General features: G+C 41.7%; 1 protein-coding gene across 2 annotated transcripts in view; it reads right to left on the minus strand.

Annotated features, from left to right (window-relative positions):
- tdp1 (tyrosyl-DNA phosphodiesterase 1) overlaps positions 1 to 15,832 on the minus strand; it is a 94,401-nt gene that overhangs the window by 73,994 nt on the left and 4,575 nt on the right. For both annotated transcript variants that reach the window (XM_029687518.2, XM_065004113.1), the window contains exons 5-10: positions 14,443 to 14,539; positions 13,928 to 13,962; positions 10,231 to 10,323; positions 7,232 to 7,402; positions 6,974 to 7,052; positions 6,617 to 6,793 (exon numbers count right to left, since the gene is read on the minus strand). In XM_029687518.2, the coding sequence (XP_029543378.2) occupies positions 6,617 to 6,793; positions 6,974 to 7,052; positions 7,232 to 7,402; positions 10,231 to 10,323; positions 13,928 to 13,962; positions 14,443 to 14,539 (652 nt within the window). The remainder of the gene's footprint in view (positions 1 to 6,616; positions 6,794 to 6,973; positions 7,053 to 7,231; positions 7,403 to 10,230; positions 10,324 to 13,927; positions 13,963 to 14,442; positions 14,540 to 15,832) is intronic.

Below are 15,832 nucleotides of genomic sequence, written 5' to 3' on the forward strand. Positions count from 1 at the left end.
GGTTAGAGGGATTATAATAAATGTTTTTCAAAATCTGCTCTGCCATCCTTCTTGCCTCTCTGAGGTACAATAATGTTAATGAGCCACTTTCAAATAACAACATTTCATTTTCATTTTTGGGATTTTTATTTTCATGAAAACATTAGGTATTACGTATACAGACAATCCCTAATTCGTTGCAGGATACATGCCCCCCCTTTCTCTATGATCGAATCATGTAAAACCTTGTATATTTGGGTTAGATTAACAGGTTTGTTTCGCTGAATTTTTACAACAGACACATCCGCTATAAAAGTATATAAACAACAAATATGATACATGGTACAATTAAAGGGTGTTTCAAACAAATAAAGTAAAATCTTAGACAAGGTTGTTTCTAGTTCTTCAGAATCACCACCAAGCCGGGTTACCATTTGTGTCCATTGTAGAACCTCGCCAGCATGGCGTACATGAGTCATGATTTGGTCCATTTTCAAAACACGCTCTACATTAGCCCCGGAATTGGGGGTTTTGTAGAACGAGACATTGTTCACTTTATTTTCAATAATTTGATGCATAACACTTGTAAGTTCTCTCAAAAGAAAAAATGTATTTATTCTATCTAACATCGTATACATATAGTTACCCATTGCTCTACATCTAAATAACAAAAATGTCACTCGGGCTCTTGGGGTTTATTGAGCCAGAAAGCCAACACATCCGACACCACAGCCTCCCTGTATTTGTTATCCTCCACCAGGGTGTGTCGGATTTCTTTGAGTTTCTGGTGTATGTGAATCGCCTCCTTCAGCTCGTGTAGGAACGCTTCGGTTACCCCGTAAACTCTGGGGATAGACGGCACAAGGCCCATAGCCTCCAGGGCTCTGACCAGCGATGGTATAAACCGGCGGGACCAAAGTCTTTTCACCAGCGCCTCAAAATTGTTGAAGAAGTAGTATCTTGGGGGATCGTATAGGCAGGGGTGCCTCCGCTGGCTGGGGTGATTAATCTCACAACCGATGCATTTTTCTCGTATATATTCTCCAATCACCACGTCTAAAAGCGCGGCTACTGATGCCTTGATTGTGTCAACAAAAATAGTACTGACCACCCCATCAAACACGTCCTCAGGTTGTGTACAGGTAGGGGGTGTCGAGGGTCTTGCCAGGGGGGAGTAGAATGGAGGGCTGCGAGGCATACAATCCTTAGTGTCGGGAGCCCAGGCCGTTTCGGAGTTCGGGTATGCGTTAGGAATATCCATGGTCAATGCGTAGGTTAAGAACTGTAGGTTTTAAGAACCAGCCTTTTTATTCTTGAACCAACCCTCGGGGTATCTGGGCGGGGTTAACAACACAGCTTACCTCGCTTTCTTTGGGGGCTGCCTCTCCTGACGTTGTATCTTCTTGGGGTTGCTTTGAGTCGTAATCCTCAGGATTCGTATATATTATGCACTTCTTTATCCGTACAATGCTCTGGCGCTTTTGGCTCTGTACAAACAGAGAGTCCAACAGCTCCAACATTTGCAATTCCATTAAAGGCCAGCTTTTTAAGGGGTATAAGCATTCGAAGCCGGAAATCCCCATCCGAACCGCCAGCCCTGATGTTTTGGTTTCGGATTTCCGCGGTGCTGACGTAAAATTCCACGCACCCGCAAGGCCGTCCATTTATACGTTGTAATTTAACTCTGTGAAATACTCTTCCTGAGGTGTCCGGGGTACCTTCCCAACGGGTCTCGTAGCCTGTGAACAAGCTGTAACCCTTGGTGATACGGCTCAGTTCGGGACACAAAACCTGTCGAAAAACCGTCCAGTCTTCAACATCATAAGTCACGCCTAATTTCTGGTCGGTATATTCTTCTCCTTCGGCTAACGTATAGAGTTTCACGCTACAGGCCAAGTAATCAAACAAATGCCCCCAATGCTGTCCATTAGACATCAACACTTCATCTTTCAGCGCCGTTGCGGGCGGTATCTGGGTTCTATACACGTTTAAAAAACGCTTTTTTGGTGCATCGTATATTGCGGCTGTATACTTTGCCCTTTCTCGATGTTTCAGACGCGGTCCTGCCTCCGAGGCTACAGTCATCACAGCTTTGCCACTGATCGCAAAATCCATGTTTAAAAAAATAGGGTTTACGGTTCTGGGTTTCGAAAGCCTTGTTCTGGACATTTATAATGCTGAGGCCCCAGCGCTATCTATAGCCCCAGACATTCCTGCTTCATAGATAACAACCATAAGGGAGATAAAACTGGGGGGTGTAGGGGGGGCATGGGCCCCAAAAGTTCAAACACCCTCTAACACATGACCACACGAACAGGGGGGGCGGGGCGGGGGCACATATTCTGTACAGGTCATCAGGTCATAAGGTCAGCAATCAATCAAATTTGACATGCGCCGTATCCTATTACTCTCTATCAGTGATTTAAAAATACCAATCAGGACAAGTTCTTCCAGTTTAAAAGTATTTTGTAAGGCGTTCCAAGACGATGGCGCAGAGTACATAAAAGCCCTTTTACCAAATTCAGTTCGCACATTTGGAACAGTTAGCAGGATAAAGTCCAGCGAACGAAGAGAGTACTCACCACATTTCTGAACAATAAAAATGCCCAAATAAAAAAGGTAGTAAACCCAAAATGGCTTTGTAAATAAAAGTATGCCAGTGCCTGAGCCTACGAGTGACTAGAGAAGGCCAGCCAACCCTGGTATACGAAGTGAAGTGGTGCGTAAGGGTTTTGCAGTTTAAAATAAATCTCAAAGTGCCATGGTAAAAAAGGGTGTCAATTGATCTCAAACACTTTACGAGACTATCCCCATAGTCTAGTAAAGGCATAAATGTAGTCGATACTAGCCTCCTTCTGGCGTCAAAAGAAAAACAGGCCTTATTCTTTCAAATAAAATCCCAATTTCAGCTTCAATTTTTTTGTAAGTTGTTGAATATGCAATTTAAAAGAGGCCGCCATCAATTAAAATTCCAAGATATTTATATGAGGTTACAACCTCAATCTCCTTGCCCTGACAGGTGGTAATACGTGAAAGTTTCAGAGGTCTATTTCTTGCTTTAGAAAACACCATTAGTTTTGTCAGTATTGAGGATAAGCTTCAATTGACACAAGGTATGTTGAACAGAATAAAAAGCAGTTTGCAAGTTCTGGAAAGCTTTTGTAAGAGACGAGGCACAACAGTAAATAACAGTATCATCAGCATAAAAATGAAGTTGTGCATTTTGGACATTTTTGTCTAAATCATGGCCCTAGCCCTCACCCTCCGAGCCAACAGGTCCCAGATGTGCTCAATGGGATTGAGATCTGGGCTCTTCGCTGGCCATGGCAGAACACTGACATTCCTGTCTTGCAGTAAATCACACACAGAATGAGCAGTATGGCTGGTAACATTGTCATGCTGGAGGGTGATGTCAGGATGAGCCTGTAGGAAGGGTACCACATGAGGGAGGAGTTTGAAAGACAGGGTCCTGAAAAAGGGATGTTTCTTTTTTTGCTGAGTTTATATGAAAAATAAAACAATATTATATCTTCATTAAATAAGTATTCATCCCCTGAGTTAGAATCACCTTTGGCAGAGACTACAGCTGTGAGCCTTTCTGAGTAAGTCTCTCAGAGCTTTGTACACCTGGATTGTACAATATTTGAACATTATTATTTTGAAAATTCTTCCAGCTCAGTCAAATTGGTTGTTGATCATTGCTAGACAGCCATTTTCAAGTCTTGCCATATATTTCCAAGATGAAGTCAGAACTGTGACTAGGTCATTCAAAAACATTCAAACAACAAACGTTGTTTTGGTAAGTAACTCCAGTTTATACTTGGCCTGTTTTAGGTTATTGTTCTGCTGAAAGGTGAATTTTTGTCTCCCAGTGTCTGTTGGAAAGCAGACAACCAGGTTTTCCTCTAGGATTTTGCCTGTGCTTAGCGACTCCGTTTCTTTTAATCATAAACTCCCTAGTCCTTGCCGATGACAAGCATACCGATAACATGATGCAGCCACCACCATGGTTGAAAATATGAAGAGTGGTACTCAGTGATGTGTTGGATTTGCCCCAAACACTGTATTCAGGACAACGTTAAGTTCACTTCTTTGCCAAATTATTAGCAGTTTTACTTTAGTGCCTTATTGCAAACAGAATGCCTGTTTTGGAATGTGTGTATTCTGTACAGGCTTCCTTCTTATCACTCTTCTAATTAGGTTAGTATTGTGGAGTAACTACAATGTTGTTGTAGTTGTTTTCTACCATCACAGCCAATTAAGTGTTTTTAAAGTCACCATTGGCCTCATGGTGAAATCCCTGAGTGGTTTCCTTCCTCTCTGGCAACTGAGTTAGGAAGTACGCCTGTATCTTTGTAGTGACTGGGTGTATTGACACACCATCCAAAGTGTAATTAATAACTTCATCATGCTCAAAGGGATATTAAAATGTCAGCTTTTTTTTTTACCCATCTACCAATAGGGGCACTTCTTTGCATACCATTGGTTTTTGTGGTTAAATCTGTGTTTGAAATTCACTACTCGACTGAGGGACCGTACAGATAATTGTATGTTTGGGGTACAGAGATGAAGTAGTCATTCAAAAATCATGTTAAACACTATTATATGCACAGAGTGAATCCATGCAACTTATGTGACTTAAGCACATTTCTACTGCTGAACGTATTTAAGCTTGCCATAACAAACAGGTTGAATACTTAACTACTTAAAGCATTTCAGCTTTTCATTTTGTATTAATTTGTGAAAAAATAAAAACAGTTCCACTTTGACATTACGGGGTATTGTGTGTATGCCCGTGAAAGAAAACCTCAATTTAAAATTCAGGCTTCAACAGAACAAAAAGTCAGGGGGTGTGAATACTTTCTGAAGGCACTGTATACAGCAATATTATAAAACTGGACATACCCTGATAACACAATGGTAATGTTTCGACATGATCATTTCAGTTATTTCCGAATCATGGTCGTGAATACTTTGATGCTACTGAACGCTACAATACAAAACCATACAATAGGAGCATAACGATACGGAACATTGTGTTGTTGATGCATTTGCAGTAAGTAGGTTACAGCAGTCACTTGTTTGCTTTCAATTTCATGTCCTTATATTATTGTGTTTAGAAGACTAGGACTGTTGTGCTTTGCATAATAACTAGTAAGCAACAATATGTAGAATAGAGATGAAATAAGAGGATATATTTCTGTCAGGTAATGTGGTGGGTTGGACAACAGGGGAAATGTCCTCACACACACACACGCAGGCTGAACGCACACACACAAATTGTGCCCGAGCTAGCACAAAGAGATAGACATACAGCACGCGCACACCAAAAACCACACATTCAAATGATTCCACCCAGGCCTCTCTAACACACACACACACACACACACACACACACACACACACACACACACACACACACACACCTCGTCTGAATGCTAGTTTTAATGAAACCAGCGGGGATCCCCCGAGTTAAAGTCCAGGAGCATCATTTAAAAATGGTTGCATTAATTTTACACTAAATTTCTACATGTACCATTACTGAAAAGACTGCGCAACACAAAAAAGATCTTGATTCATAAACTTGGTGCGTGCCATAATACACGTCTCCCGTTATAAATCAGACATGTCGTAAAACGGTGCGTAGGGGAAAGAGCATTATAACGCCACCATTAAAACATGCATCATTTATTTGCCGTATACTTTGGAAATATTGGAATTAGGCCAAGACAGTATCTAAAGGATATAGCCATGGTGAACTTAATACTTAAATTAACTAATAGGTATATGTATTTGTATATACTCATTAAGTATGTAGAATACAGTATGTTTGTATGGGTATTTGAAACACAGTTCTAGACAACCAGGTGAGGGGAGTTCCTTACTAATCAGTGACCTTAATTCATCAATCAAGTACAAGAAAGTAACAGTGCCCAATATCAGTCATCTAGTGTATATATAAATCATTGAATGCCACCAGGGCCAACTCTAGCCTTTTGGGGGCCTGAAGCAATATTTGGTTGGGGGGGGCACATCGCTGGCAAAAGAGTGGCCCCCCTCTTAACAGAGGAGAGAAAATATTGCAGTTTAAAGGCAAATTCTGTAATTCTACACATTTTGCCAAAGGGCAGAAAGAATACTGAAACTTTATAATTAACATCATGCAAATCTACACATTTTACAATGGGGTAGAGATATTTTTGCAGTTTAAAAGCTAATTTCCTACATTTTTCCATGACTTACACCATGTTAATATGATATCTGAGTGCGAGTGACTAACAAAATCAAAAATGGGGGCCCCCTGGTGGTCAGGGCCCCTGGGCACATGCCCTGCGTGTCCGATTGATAATTTGGCCATAATTACAACAAGATTTAGATAGCTGGCTATACTAACTTACCAATCTAAAAAATGTTTGCTGACATGGGCTAATTGAGTCACTGTCATTGAGTGACTGTGAGTGACTAACATAACTAACCAAATTTCGAACCCTTGTGTATTCAGGGCCGGTGCTGATTGCCACCCTCACTAGGGTGGCCAGTTATAGACGATAGAGTTACAGTGGCAGGTTTTTGGAACGTACCAACTAAATATATACAGAGGGGGACTAGTACAATATGGGTGTTTTATAGAACGTACCAAGTGCATGGGGGGATCTGGGCGAAGAGACGATTTGCCCAGGGTGGTCAGAGTGCGCTGGAACTCCCCTGCCAGCCACTTGGTCTTGTCCAACCCCATGGAGCCAATGCTGGAGAACTGACCAATGACAGGCCACTTCTCTTCGTTAGGGATGGGCCGTGTGTGGTCGCGCAACAGCTATACAAGAGAGAGACACAGAGACAGGGTCAGAACTGAGGAAAACACGGGTTAGTGCTGGGCTGGAACAAAAGCCCGCAAACAAAATGCAGCTATCCAACCCCGATATAGAGCATTCGAAAATGTCACAACTACTTCATCTGAGAATGTACAAGATAGAAGCAAGAGAAGAACTCTTACTTTTCTCAACCTCAGGTGACCCCACCTCTCCATGTCTGAGCCCAAGTACCTCCCTGGAGTGGAACCTATCAGATACACCCTGAGGAGACGAGAGGAGGAGCTGTCAACATCTCAAATGGGTCCAGTTCAGTTGGCATGAACTGGGGAACCCCCCCCCCCAAAATGAGTTATTATGGACACGGTAGTACCTAATGTGTGTCAAATGTTTTCAGCTGTGTCGTGCCAATTGAACATGATCATCGTTCAACATCGTCTCACCTGGTCTCAGACAGGTCATGCTCTCTGATCCTCTGAATCCAGTCTGTGATTTCGGGGGCACGATAGGCCCCCAGGTACTCCAGGAGGTCCCGCTTGAAAAGGGTGGGAGACTCCCCCGCTGTCTCTGAACTCCCCTTGGGTAACCGTAAATACAGAGGACTCATCCACAACCTGAGAGAGACACACACACACACACAGAAAGATACACAATACAACATCTGATAAATATTACTGCACACATTACAATAATACAACCCCTAGTCATCAGTGTTCTGATGAATCCCCATGAGCCTGCATTTCCCCTCAGGGGATCAATGACGTGTATTTCATTCATCATTCGAGACAAAATAAACACAGCGAGACAATCTCACAACATCAACACACCCTGCATACTATTCCTGTAGTCATCCACAGCACGACAGAGGCTGAAAGCCAAGGTGGGGTGACAGACATTGCAGTCGTGTGCGATATGACTAGGGATGCACGATATATATCGGTAAGCATATCGGAATCGGACGATATCAGGTAAAAACTGCTAACATCGGCCTGATGTGTAGTTTAACGCCGATGTCAAAGCTGACGTGCATATCTATATAACGTAGGTCGATGACCTAAAGATGGCACGACAAATACAGCTCTACACGTGCAACACAGCATTCCTAACCTAACCCACAATGTCTGAGGACATACGTAAATGCCAAGAAAATTACGTTGGTCAGTGTGTGTTTCAACTATTTAACTGTACTAGAACACTCAAAAGGCCGCTATTTAAAAAAATATATATATCGGTAATTGGTATTGGGTTTTTTGGCAAGGCAAATATTGGATATCGGCCAAAAATGTCATAGCGGTGTATCCCTAGATGTGACCCCAATGACAGGGCAGGCTGCTACAAAATAGAACAGGACAGTACTCATCAATATGGATTTCAGACACCAGGAAGCCATTCTAGGTAGATGCCAAAACCAGACATACAGTGGGGAGAACAAGTATTTGATAACCTGCAAAGTCGGCAGTGTTTCCTACTTACAAAGCATGTAGAAGTCCCTCATTTTTTATCATACGTACACTTCAACTGTGAGAGACGGAATCTAAAACAAAAATCCAGAAAATCACATTGTATGATTTTTAAGTAATTAATTAGCATTTTATTGCACAACATAAGTATTTGATCACCTACCAACCAGTAAGAATTCCGTCTCTCAAAGACCTGTTAGTTTTTCTTTAAGAATCCCTCCTGTTCTCCACTCATTACCTGTGTTAACTGCACCTGTTTGAACTCGTTACCTGTATAAAAGTCACCTGTCCACACACTCAATCAAACAGACTCCAACCTCTCCACAATGGCCAGGACCAGGGAGCTGTGTAAGGACATCAGGGATAAAATTGTAGACCTGCACAAGGCTGGGATGGGCTACAGGACAATAGACAAGCAGCTTGGTGAGAAGGCAATAACTGTTGGCGCAATTATCAGAAAATGGAAGAAGTTCAAGATGATGGCCAATGGAGCCCCAGTCAATCGTCTGGGGCTCCATGTAAGATCTCACCTCGTGGGGCATCAATGATCATGAGGAAGGTGAGGGATCAGCCCAGAACTACACGGCAGGACCTGGTCAATGACCTGAAGAGAGCTGGGACCACAGTCTCAAAGAAAACCATTAGTAACACACTATGCCGTCATGGATTAAAATCCTACAGAGCACGCAAGGTCCCCCTGCTCAAGCCAGCGCATGTCCAGGCCAGTCTGAAGTTTGCCAATGTCCATGTGGATGATCCAGAGGAGGAATGGGAGAAGGTCATGTGGTCTGATGAGACAAAAATAGAGCTATTTGGTCTAAACTCCACTCGCTGTGTTTGGAGGAAGAAGAAGGATGAGTACAACCCCAAGAACACCATCCCAACCGGAATGGGAGAAGGTCATGTGAGGCATGGAGGTGGAAACATTCTTTGGGGATGCTTTTCTGCAAAAGCAGAAAACACAGGTTTCTGTACCAAATATTAAGTTCTGCTTTTCTGATGTATCAAATACTTATGTCATGCAATAAAATGCAAGTTAATTACTTAAAAATCATACAATGTGATTTTCTGGATTTTTGTTTTAGATTCCGTCTCTCACAGTTGAAGTGTACCTATGATAAAAAATTACAGACCTCTACATGCTTTGTAAGTAGGAAAACCTGCAAAATCGGCAATGTATCAAATACTTGTTCTCACCACTTCTTCAACATGTTGATCAGATAGAGACAGAGTAAAAAATTAATGTGATTTTGAGAGTCTCTCTGTGTGTGTGTGGAGTGACAGGGAGAGAAGAGAGAGTGAGAAACCGTATTTAAGTAAGGGAGGAGTTAGGCGGAGGAGAAGCCAAACTATAGTTCTTTAAATGTGGCTCTCTCTGTTAGTCTCTCTAATGGAGCTGGTTTCAATGGTTAGGGAGAGGTGGAGTAGAAAGTAAATGATCTGAGGGAATCACCTGAATGACAAAATAAAACAAAAATGGGATGATTACATCTCTACTGTTTGTGTAAGAGAGAGATGAACTGCAGAGATATTGAATAGGCCTATGTGTTTCTGTAAAATAATCAGTGCAGGTTCCTTCCTCTGAAAGGTTTTGGCCCCAAAAAATGAAAAACGTGCCCCGTTACCATTTGGGTATGAAATGCGCCTCATTTCAGCCTGCTGAGTGAGTTGTCATGGAAACCAAGAGAAAATGTGTTATTAACGTGGGAATGAATAGACATCACGACGACAGCTATTCAACTCAGATATGAGACTAATGTTGTTGTTATTTAAACCACAAACTAACAATTTTAAAGGCACCTGGTTCTCCGGCAATGCAAGAAACCTGGGCAAAAACAGGAAATCAATAACTTAATCATTAACAACAGAATTATGACGTTGAAGTTCACCTTATCTCAACTGAGAGTGTCGAAACTGTCACCTAGCATAGCAATCAGTCTATAGAAATCTATCTTCAAACATGGCCACTGTCAGAGACTCACCCCTGTGTTTTCTGGTACCAGTCTGCTCTGATCATGTTGGAGGTAAGGATGACCACTCTGAAGCCTTCCTCGTACCACAGTAACATCATCTTCCTGACAACACAAGATGGAGGACACAATTGACGAGCATGCAGATGCACCATACACATACAAACACACAGGCAACATACAACAACTGAACCACAACAACATTCAACTTCAAGAGACTTTGCAGATTTGTATTCTGTATTTATCCAGTGAATCTGATTAAGATGCAACACCATCTTCACTGCTCTGTTTAGTATAATGTATCTCATGTATTATCAAACTCCTGAAATCTTACCTAACCTCAGCTGGTGAATCTACCATACCTTTCCAGGGTCGTTCATACAATCTATCCTGGAGCATTAATATAAAAGTAATAGCCCTTATAGAACGAAGAGAGTACATAATTCCACCACATCAGTATTCTGAGGGAGATAAACACTAAGTGCATTTTAGCTACTAGAGAAATTTCACGCCAGGAAGGCTCAAAGATATTTATTATGTTTAGGATTTTCCTGAAATAAAATAAATAAATGTCCTTGGGAGGAATAATGTTTGGCTTCAAAGTCTGTATTCAACATTATTATTGAGAAACAATTGATTCAAGTTTAAGAAAACGTCATTTTGGACTTAACAACGTGTCTGTCGATGCTACAAAGCCAGTCTTGGTGTCATTTGAAACCTCACTGTGTGCTCTGAAATATGAGTAGTGTTTAAAATAACATTTCTTTACGGACAATTAAAAATATAAAGGTAAATCTCTCAAAAGTACCCTTTTTGACAATATATTGTACAAGCACATCTCATTTCCAGAGTGGGCTCTCTTAATACATATCATTTGGAATTAAAATGCATTCAGGAAAGTAATTCAAACCCCTTGATTTTTCCACATTTTGTTAAGTTACAGCCTTATTCTAAAATCGATTAAATCGTTTTCCCCCCCTCAATCTACACTCAATACCCCATAATTACAAAGCAAAAACAGGTTGACATTTTTGCAAATGTATTAAAAATAACTGAAATATCACATTTACATAAGTATTCAGAACAATTACTCAGTACTTTGTTGAAGCACCTTTGGCAGCTACAAAAGCCTTGAGTCTTCTTGGATATGATGCTACAAGCTTGGCACACCTGTTTTTGGGGAGTTTCTCTCATTCCTCTCTGCAGATCCTCTCAAGCTCTGTCAGGTTGGATGGGGAGCTTCGCTGCACAGCTATTTTCAGGTCTCTCCAGAGATGTTAGATCAGGTTCATGTTCGGGCTCTGGCTGGGCCAGTAAAGCACATTCAGAGACTTGTCCCGAAGCCACTCCTGCGTTGTCTTGGCTGTGTGCTTAGGGTCGTTGTCCTGTTGGAAGGTGAACCTTCGCCCCAGTCTGAGGTCCTGAGTGCTCTGGAGCAGGTTTTCAACAAGGATCTCTCTGTACTTTGCTATGTTCATCTTTGCCTCGATCCTGAATTGTCTCCCAGTCCCTGCCGCTGAAGAACATCCCAACAGCATGATGCTGCCACTGCCATGATTCACCATAGGGATGGTGCCAGGTTTCCTCCAGACGTGACACTTGGCATTCAGGCAAAAGAGTTCAATCGTGGTTTCGTCAGACCAGACAATCTTGTTTCTCAAGCAGAGATGTTGTCCTTCTGGAACGTTCTCCAATCTCCACAGAGTACTCGAGAGCTCTGTCAGAGTCACATCGGGTTCTTGGTCACCTCTGTGACCAAGGCCCTTCTCCCCTGATTGCTCAGTTTGGCCAGGCGGCCAGCTCCAAGAAGGGTCTTGGTGTTTCCAATCTTCTTCCATTTAAGAATGATGAAGGCCACTGTGCTCTTGGGGATCTTCAATGCTACAGAAATGTTTTGGTACCCTTCCCAAGATCTGTGCCTCGACACAATCCTGTCTCGGAGCTCTACGGCCTTCAACCTCATGGCTTGGTTTTTGCTCTGAGATGCACTGTCAAATGTGGGAACTTACATAGACAAGTGTGAGCCTTTCCAAATCTAGTCCAATCAAGTTGTAGAAACATCAAGGATTATCAATGGAAACAGGATGCACCGGAGCTACATTTCTAGTCTCATAGCAAAGTGTCTAGTGTAAATAAGGTATTTTTGTTTTTTAACATTTGGAAAAATGTATAAAAACCTGTTTTTGCATTATCATTATGGGGTATTGTGTGTAGACTGCTGAGGAAAAAAACTACATTTAATCAATTTTAGAATAAGGCTGAAAAGTAACAAAATGGAAAAATTCAAGGGGTCTGAAAACTTTCCGAAGGCACTGTATCGACCTTAACCCTTTAATATTGCACATTCAGCGAATGACCATTTCCTTTTAATCTATTTTTCCATTCATTGTGTTGGTGGTGCGCATAAAATATATGATAACTTATTTGCCATTCTGGCACAGAAATGCCCAGCAGTTTAATGTGTTAAAACTCTATTGAACTGGAGGAGCTGAAGGTAACGAACACTTAAGTTTCACAGACATTGGTTTGGTGTTTTCCAAAGTTTGAAAAATATACCATTAGATGCCTTTTAGAAACTCCAGGCAAAGAAATATATGAATGTCAAACACTCCTACGGAGACTAAATTGAGACCCTGTGTTAGGAGGATTTGAAAAATCATTTCTATTAATATCTTGGAGGAAAACCTCCTCATGATTCAATGAGACGAGAGGAGAGAGGAGAGCGTTCCTCTGATTGCTCATCTTGTTGTGTTTGTGACTGTGTGTATGTACCTCTCTGTGTAGGTGTAGCCTATGTGTGTGTGCCTAATATTGTGTAAGTAACTGTGCGTGTGTGTCTTCAGCCCGAGGTCGAACCAATCACGGAGCAGCAAAGTGCAACCCACCAGAGCAGACACGGGTGTTAGACGAGGATTATCTAGGCATCAATATTTTATTTACCCGCTACAGAAATCTCTCAAAACAGGGAGAGATCACCCCGAGGCATCCAACCTCAGTCTCCGAGTACCTGAATAAACCATAAGAATCATTCAACCCAGCGATAAGGGAGCAGGGAGAAATCAAACGTATAAGTATGCAACAATGGAAACAGAGACTGGCTCTCCTGTCTAACACTTAGAATAAAACGGAATAGTTAAGATGAAGACTTAAGCAGTGTTGCGCAGACAGATCGGATGAAAGTAGCGTACAAAGTAGTTTCCCACTAATCAGTTATCATCTCATGTAACAGACAACCTGGCTTTCCAGTTTGTTCTCAAATTGACATTTAGAGTAGTTACTGAGTGTTATAATGGCAGTGGAAAGGCGATAGTACAGAATACTGATCCAGGCTCACTTGCATGTTGAGTGGGGGTATGATAGGTGACTTTTGCACGCTGCCTTCAATTTCAGATCCTTCCTCTCGGGTTAACAATGTGCATTAAAAGGTACACTTAGCTAAAGCATCGTTTGTTTGGGCTCCAGCTCCACAGCACTTTGAATTGAAAAACAAAGAGAACCCTGGTCCTGACTCTGTGAGCTCGTTCTTCAGAGACCAACTGAACACATTTACCTATGAAACCATATTCCGCTCAGGCCTTATGCGTCTCCACCGTTTGATGTAGAAAATAAGCATATCCAACTCAGTGAGACAATTCTTCAAAACTCCCGATCAAATTACAAAAAGGTACATGGATGAGATATGGTGCAAGGGGAGAAAAAGAACACGTACGTGTGGTGTGTTCCAAAAGCAATATCCAGTTTGGCCTGTTAGGAGACAAACAGAAGATCCAAATGAACACAGATGAGGCACTGGGATGGCTCATTAGGATATTACAGTTGGCTGGCTAGCAGACTGCTTTTTGGCAATTAGGTAAATGACTTAACTTCAATTTTTTTTTACAGAAGACTGTGATTCAAATAATACCTCAAAATAGGTCAGGAGTGAAATAATAGGAGATTGGAGCAGAAGAAATAGGCTAAGTCGATTTGAATCGTTTGAGTTTTGGTAGTGAGTCAATGTCTCTTATCAATGTCTCCCTCTAGTGGGCTACAGTGTAAAATACAATGTGACACAGTGAATATTTTTGTGGGAAACAAAGGCAAGAGGAGAGTGAGAGGAAGGTGGAGGAGAACTAGGCGTGAGGGAAGTAAATTGAGATAAGAGGGGAAGCCCGGAAGAAGGGCAAGTAAAAAAAGAGAGGTTGCAGAGGAGAGGAGAAAAAGACAAGGTTAGAGATGTGCTACCTGGCAGAATCGGACTTGACTGTAGGGCTGGGCTTGCTGGAGCAGACGGGCCTTGGCCTCTCTCTTGTCTCCGTGGACAATCAGTACAGGCTTGTCTCTGTAGAACAGACAGGCCAGGGCGTCACCTTCACCAGTAGTAATAGTAGCAGGGTTTAAATGCATCAAATTACATTTTATTGGTCGAGTACACATACTTTGCAGATGTTACCACGGGTGTAGTGAAATGCTTATGTTACTAGCTCCAACAGTGCAGTAATACCTAACAATACACGCAAATCCCCAAAAAAGAAAAGGAATTAAGAAATATAGAAATACTAGAACAAGCAATGTCAGAGTCTGAGAAATAAATATATACACTACCGTTCAAAAAGGTTATGGTCACTTAGAAATATATATTTTGAAAGAAAAGCACTTTTTTGTCCATTAAAATAACATCAAATTTATCAGAAATACAGTGTAGACATTGTTAATGTTTTAAATGACTATTGTAGCTGGAAACAGATTTGTAATGGATTATTTACAAAGGTCAACAGAGGCCAATTATCTGCAACCATCACTTCTGTGTTACAATGGCACGTTGTGTTAGCTAATCCAAGTTTATCATTTTAAAAGGCTAATTAATCATTAGAAAACCCTTTTGCAATTATGTTAGCACAGTTGAAAACTGTTGTGCTGATTTAAAGAAGCAATAAAACTGACCTTCTTTAGACTAGTTGAGTATCTGGAGCATCAGTATTTGTGGGTTCGATTACAGACTTAAAATGGCCAGAAATAAAGACTTTCTTCTGAAACTCGCTGTGTAATACACCTCACAAGTCCTCAATTGGCAGCTTCATTAAATAGTACCCGCAAAACACCAGTCTGAACATCAACAGTGTAGAGGCGACTCTGGGATGCTGGCCTTCTAGGAACAGTTCCTCTGTCTAGTGTCTGTTCTTTTGCCCATCTTAATCTTTGGGGCGGCAGGGTAGCCTAGTGGTTAGAGCGTTGGACTAGTAACCAGAAGCCGACAAGGTACAAATCTGTCGTTCTGCCCCTGAACAGGCAGTTAACCCACTGTTCCTAGGCCGTTATTGAAAATAAGAATTTGTTCTTAACTGACTTGCCTGGTTAAATAAAGGTAAAATTTAAAAATAATAATAATAAAATAAAAAATTATTGGTCAGTCTGAGATATGGCTTTTTCTTTGCAACTCTGCCTGGAAGGCCAGCATCCCAGGGTCGCCTCTTCACTGTTGATGTTGAGACTGGTGTTTTGCGGGTACTATTTAATGAAGCTGCCAGTTGAGGAATTGTGTGGCGTCTGGTTCTTAAACTAGACACTAATGTACTTGTCCTCTTGCTCAGTTGTGCACCGGGGCCTCCCACTCCTCTTTCTATTCTGGGTAGAG

Source organism: Oncorhynchus nerka, linkage group LG18, assembly GCF_034236695.1.
Source record: "Oncorhynchus nerka isolate Pitt River linkage group LG18, Oner_Uvic_2.0, whole genome shotgun sequence".
In the NCBI taxonomy this organism is placed as follows: domain Eukaryota; kingdom Metazoa; phylum Chordata; class Actinopteri; order Salmoniformes; family Salmonidae; genus Oncorhynchus; species Oncorhynchus nerka.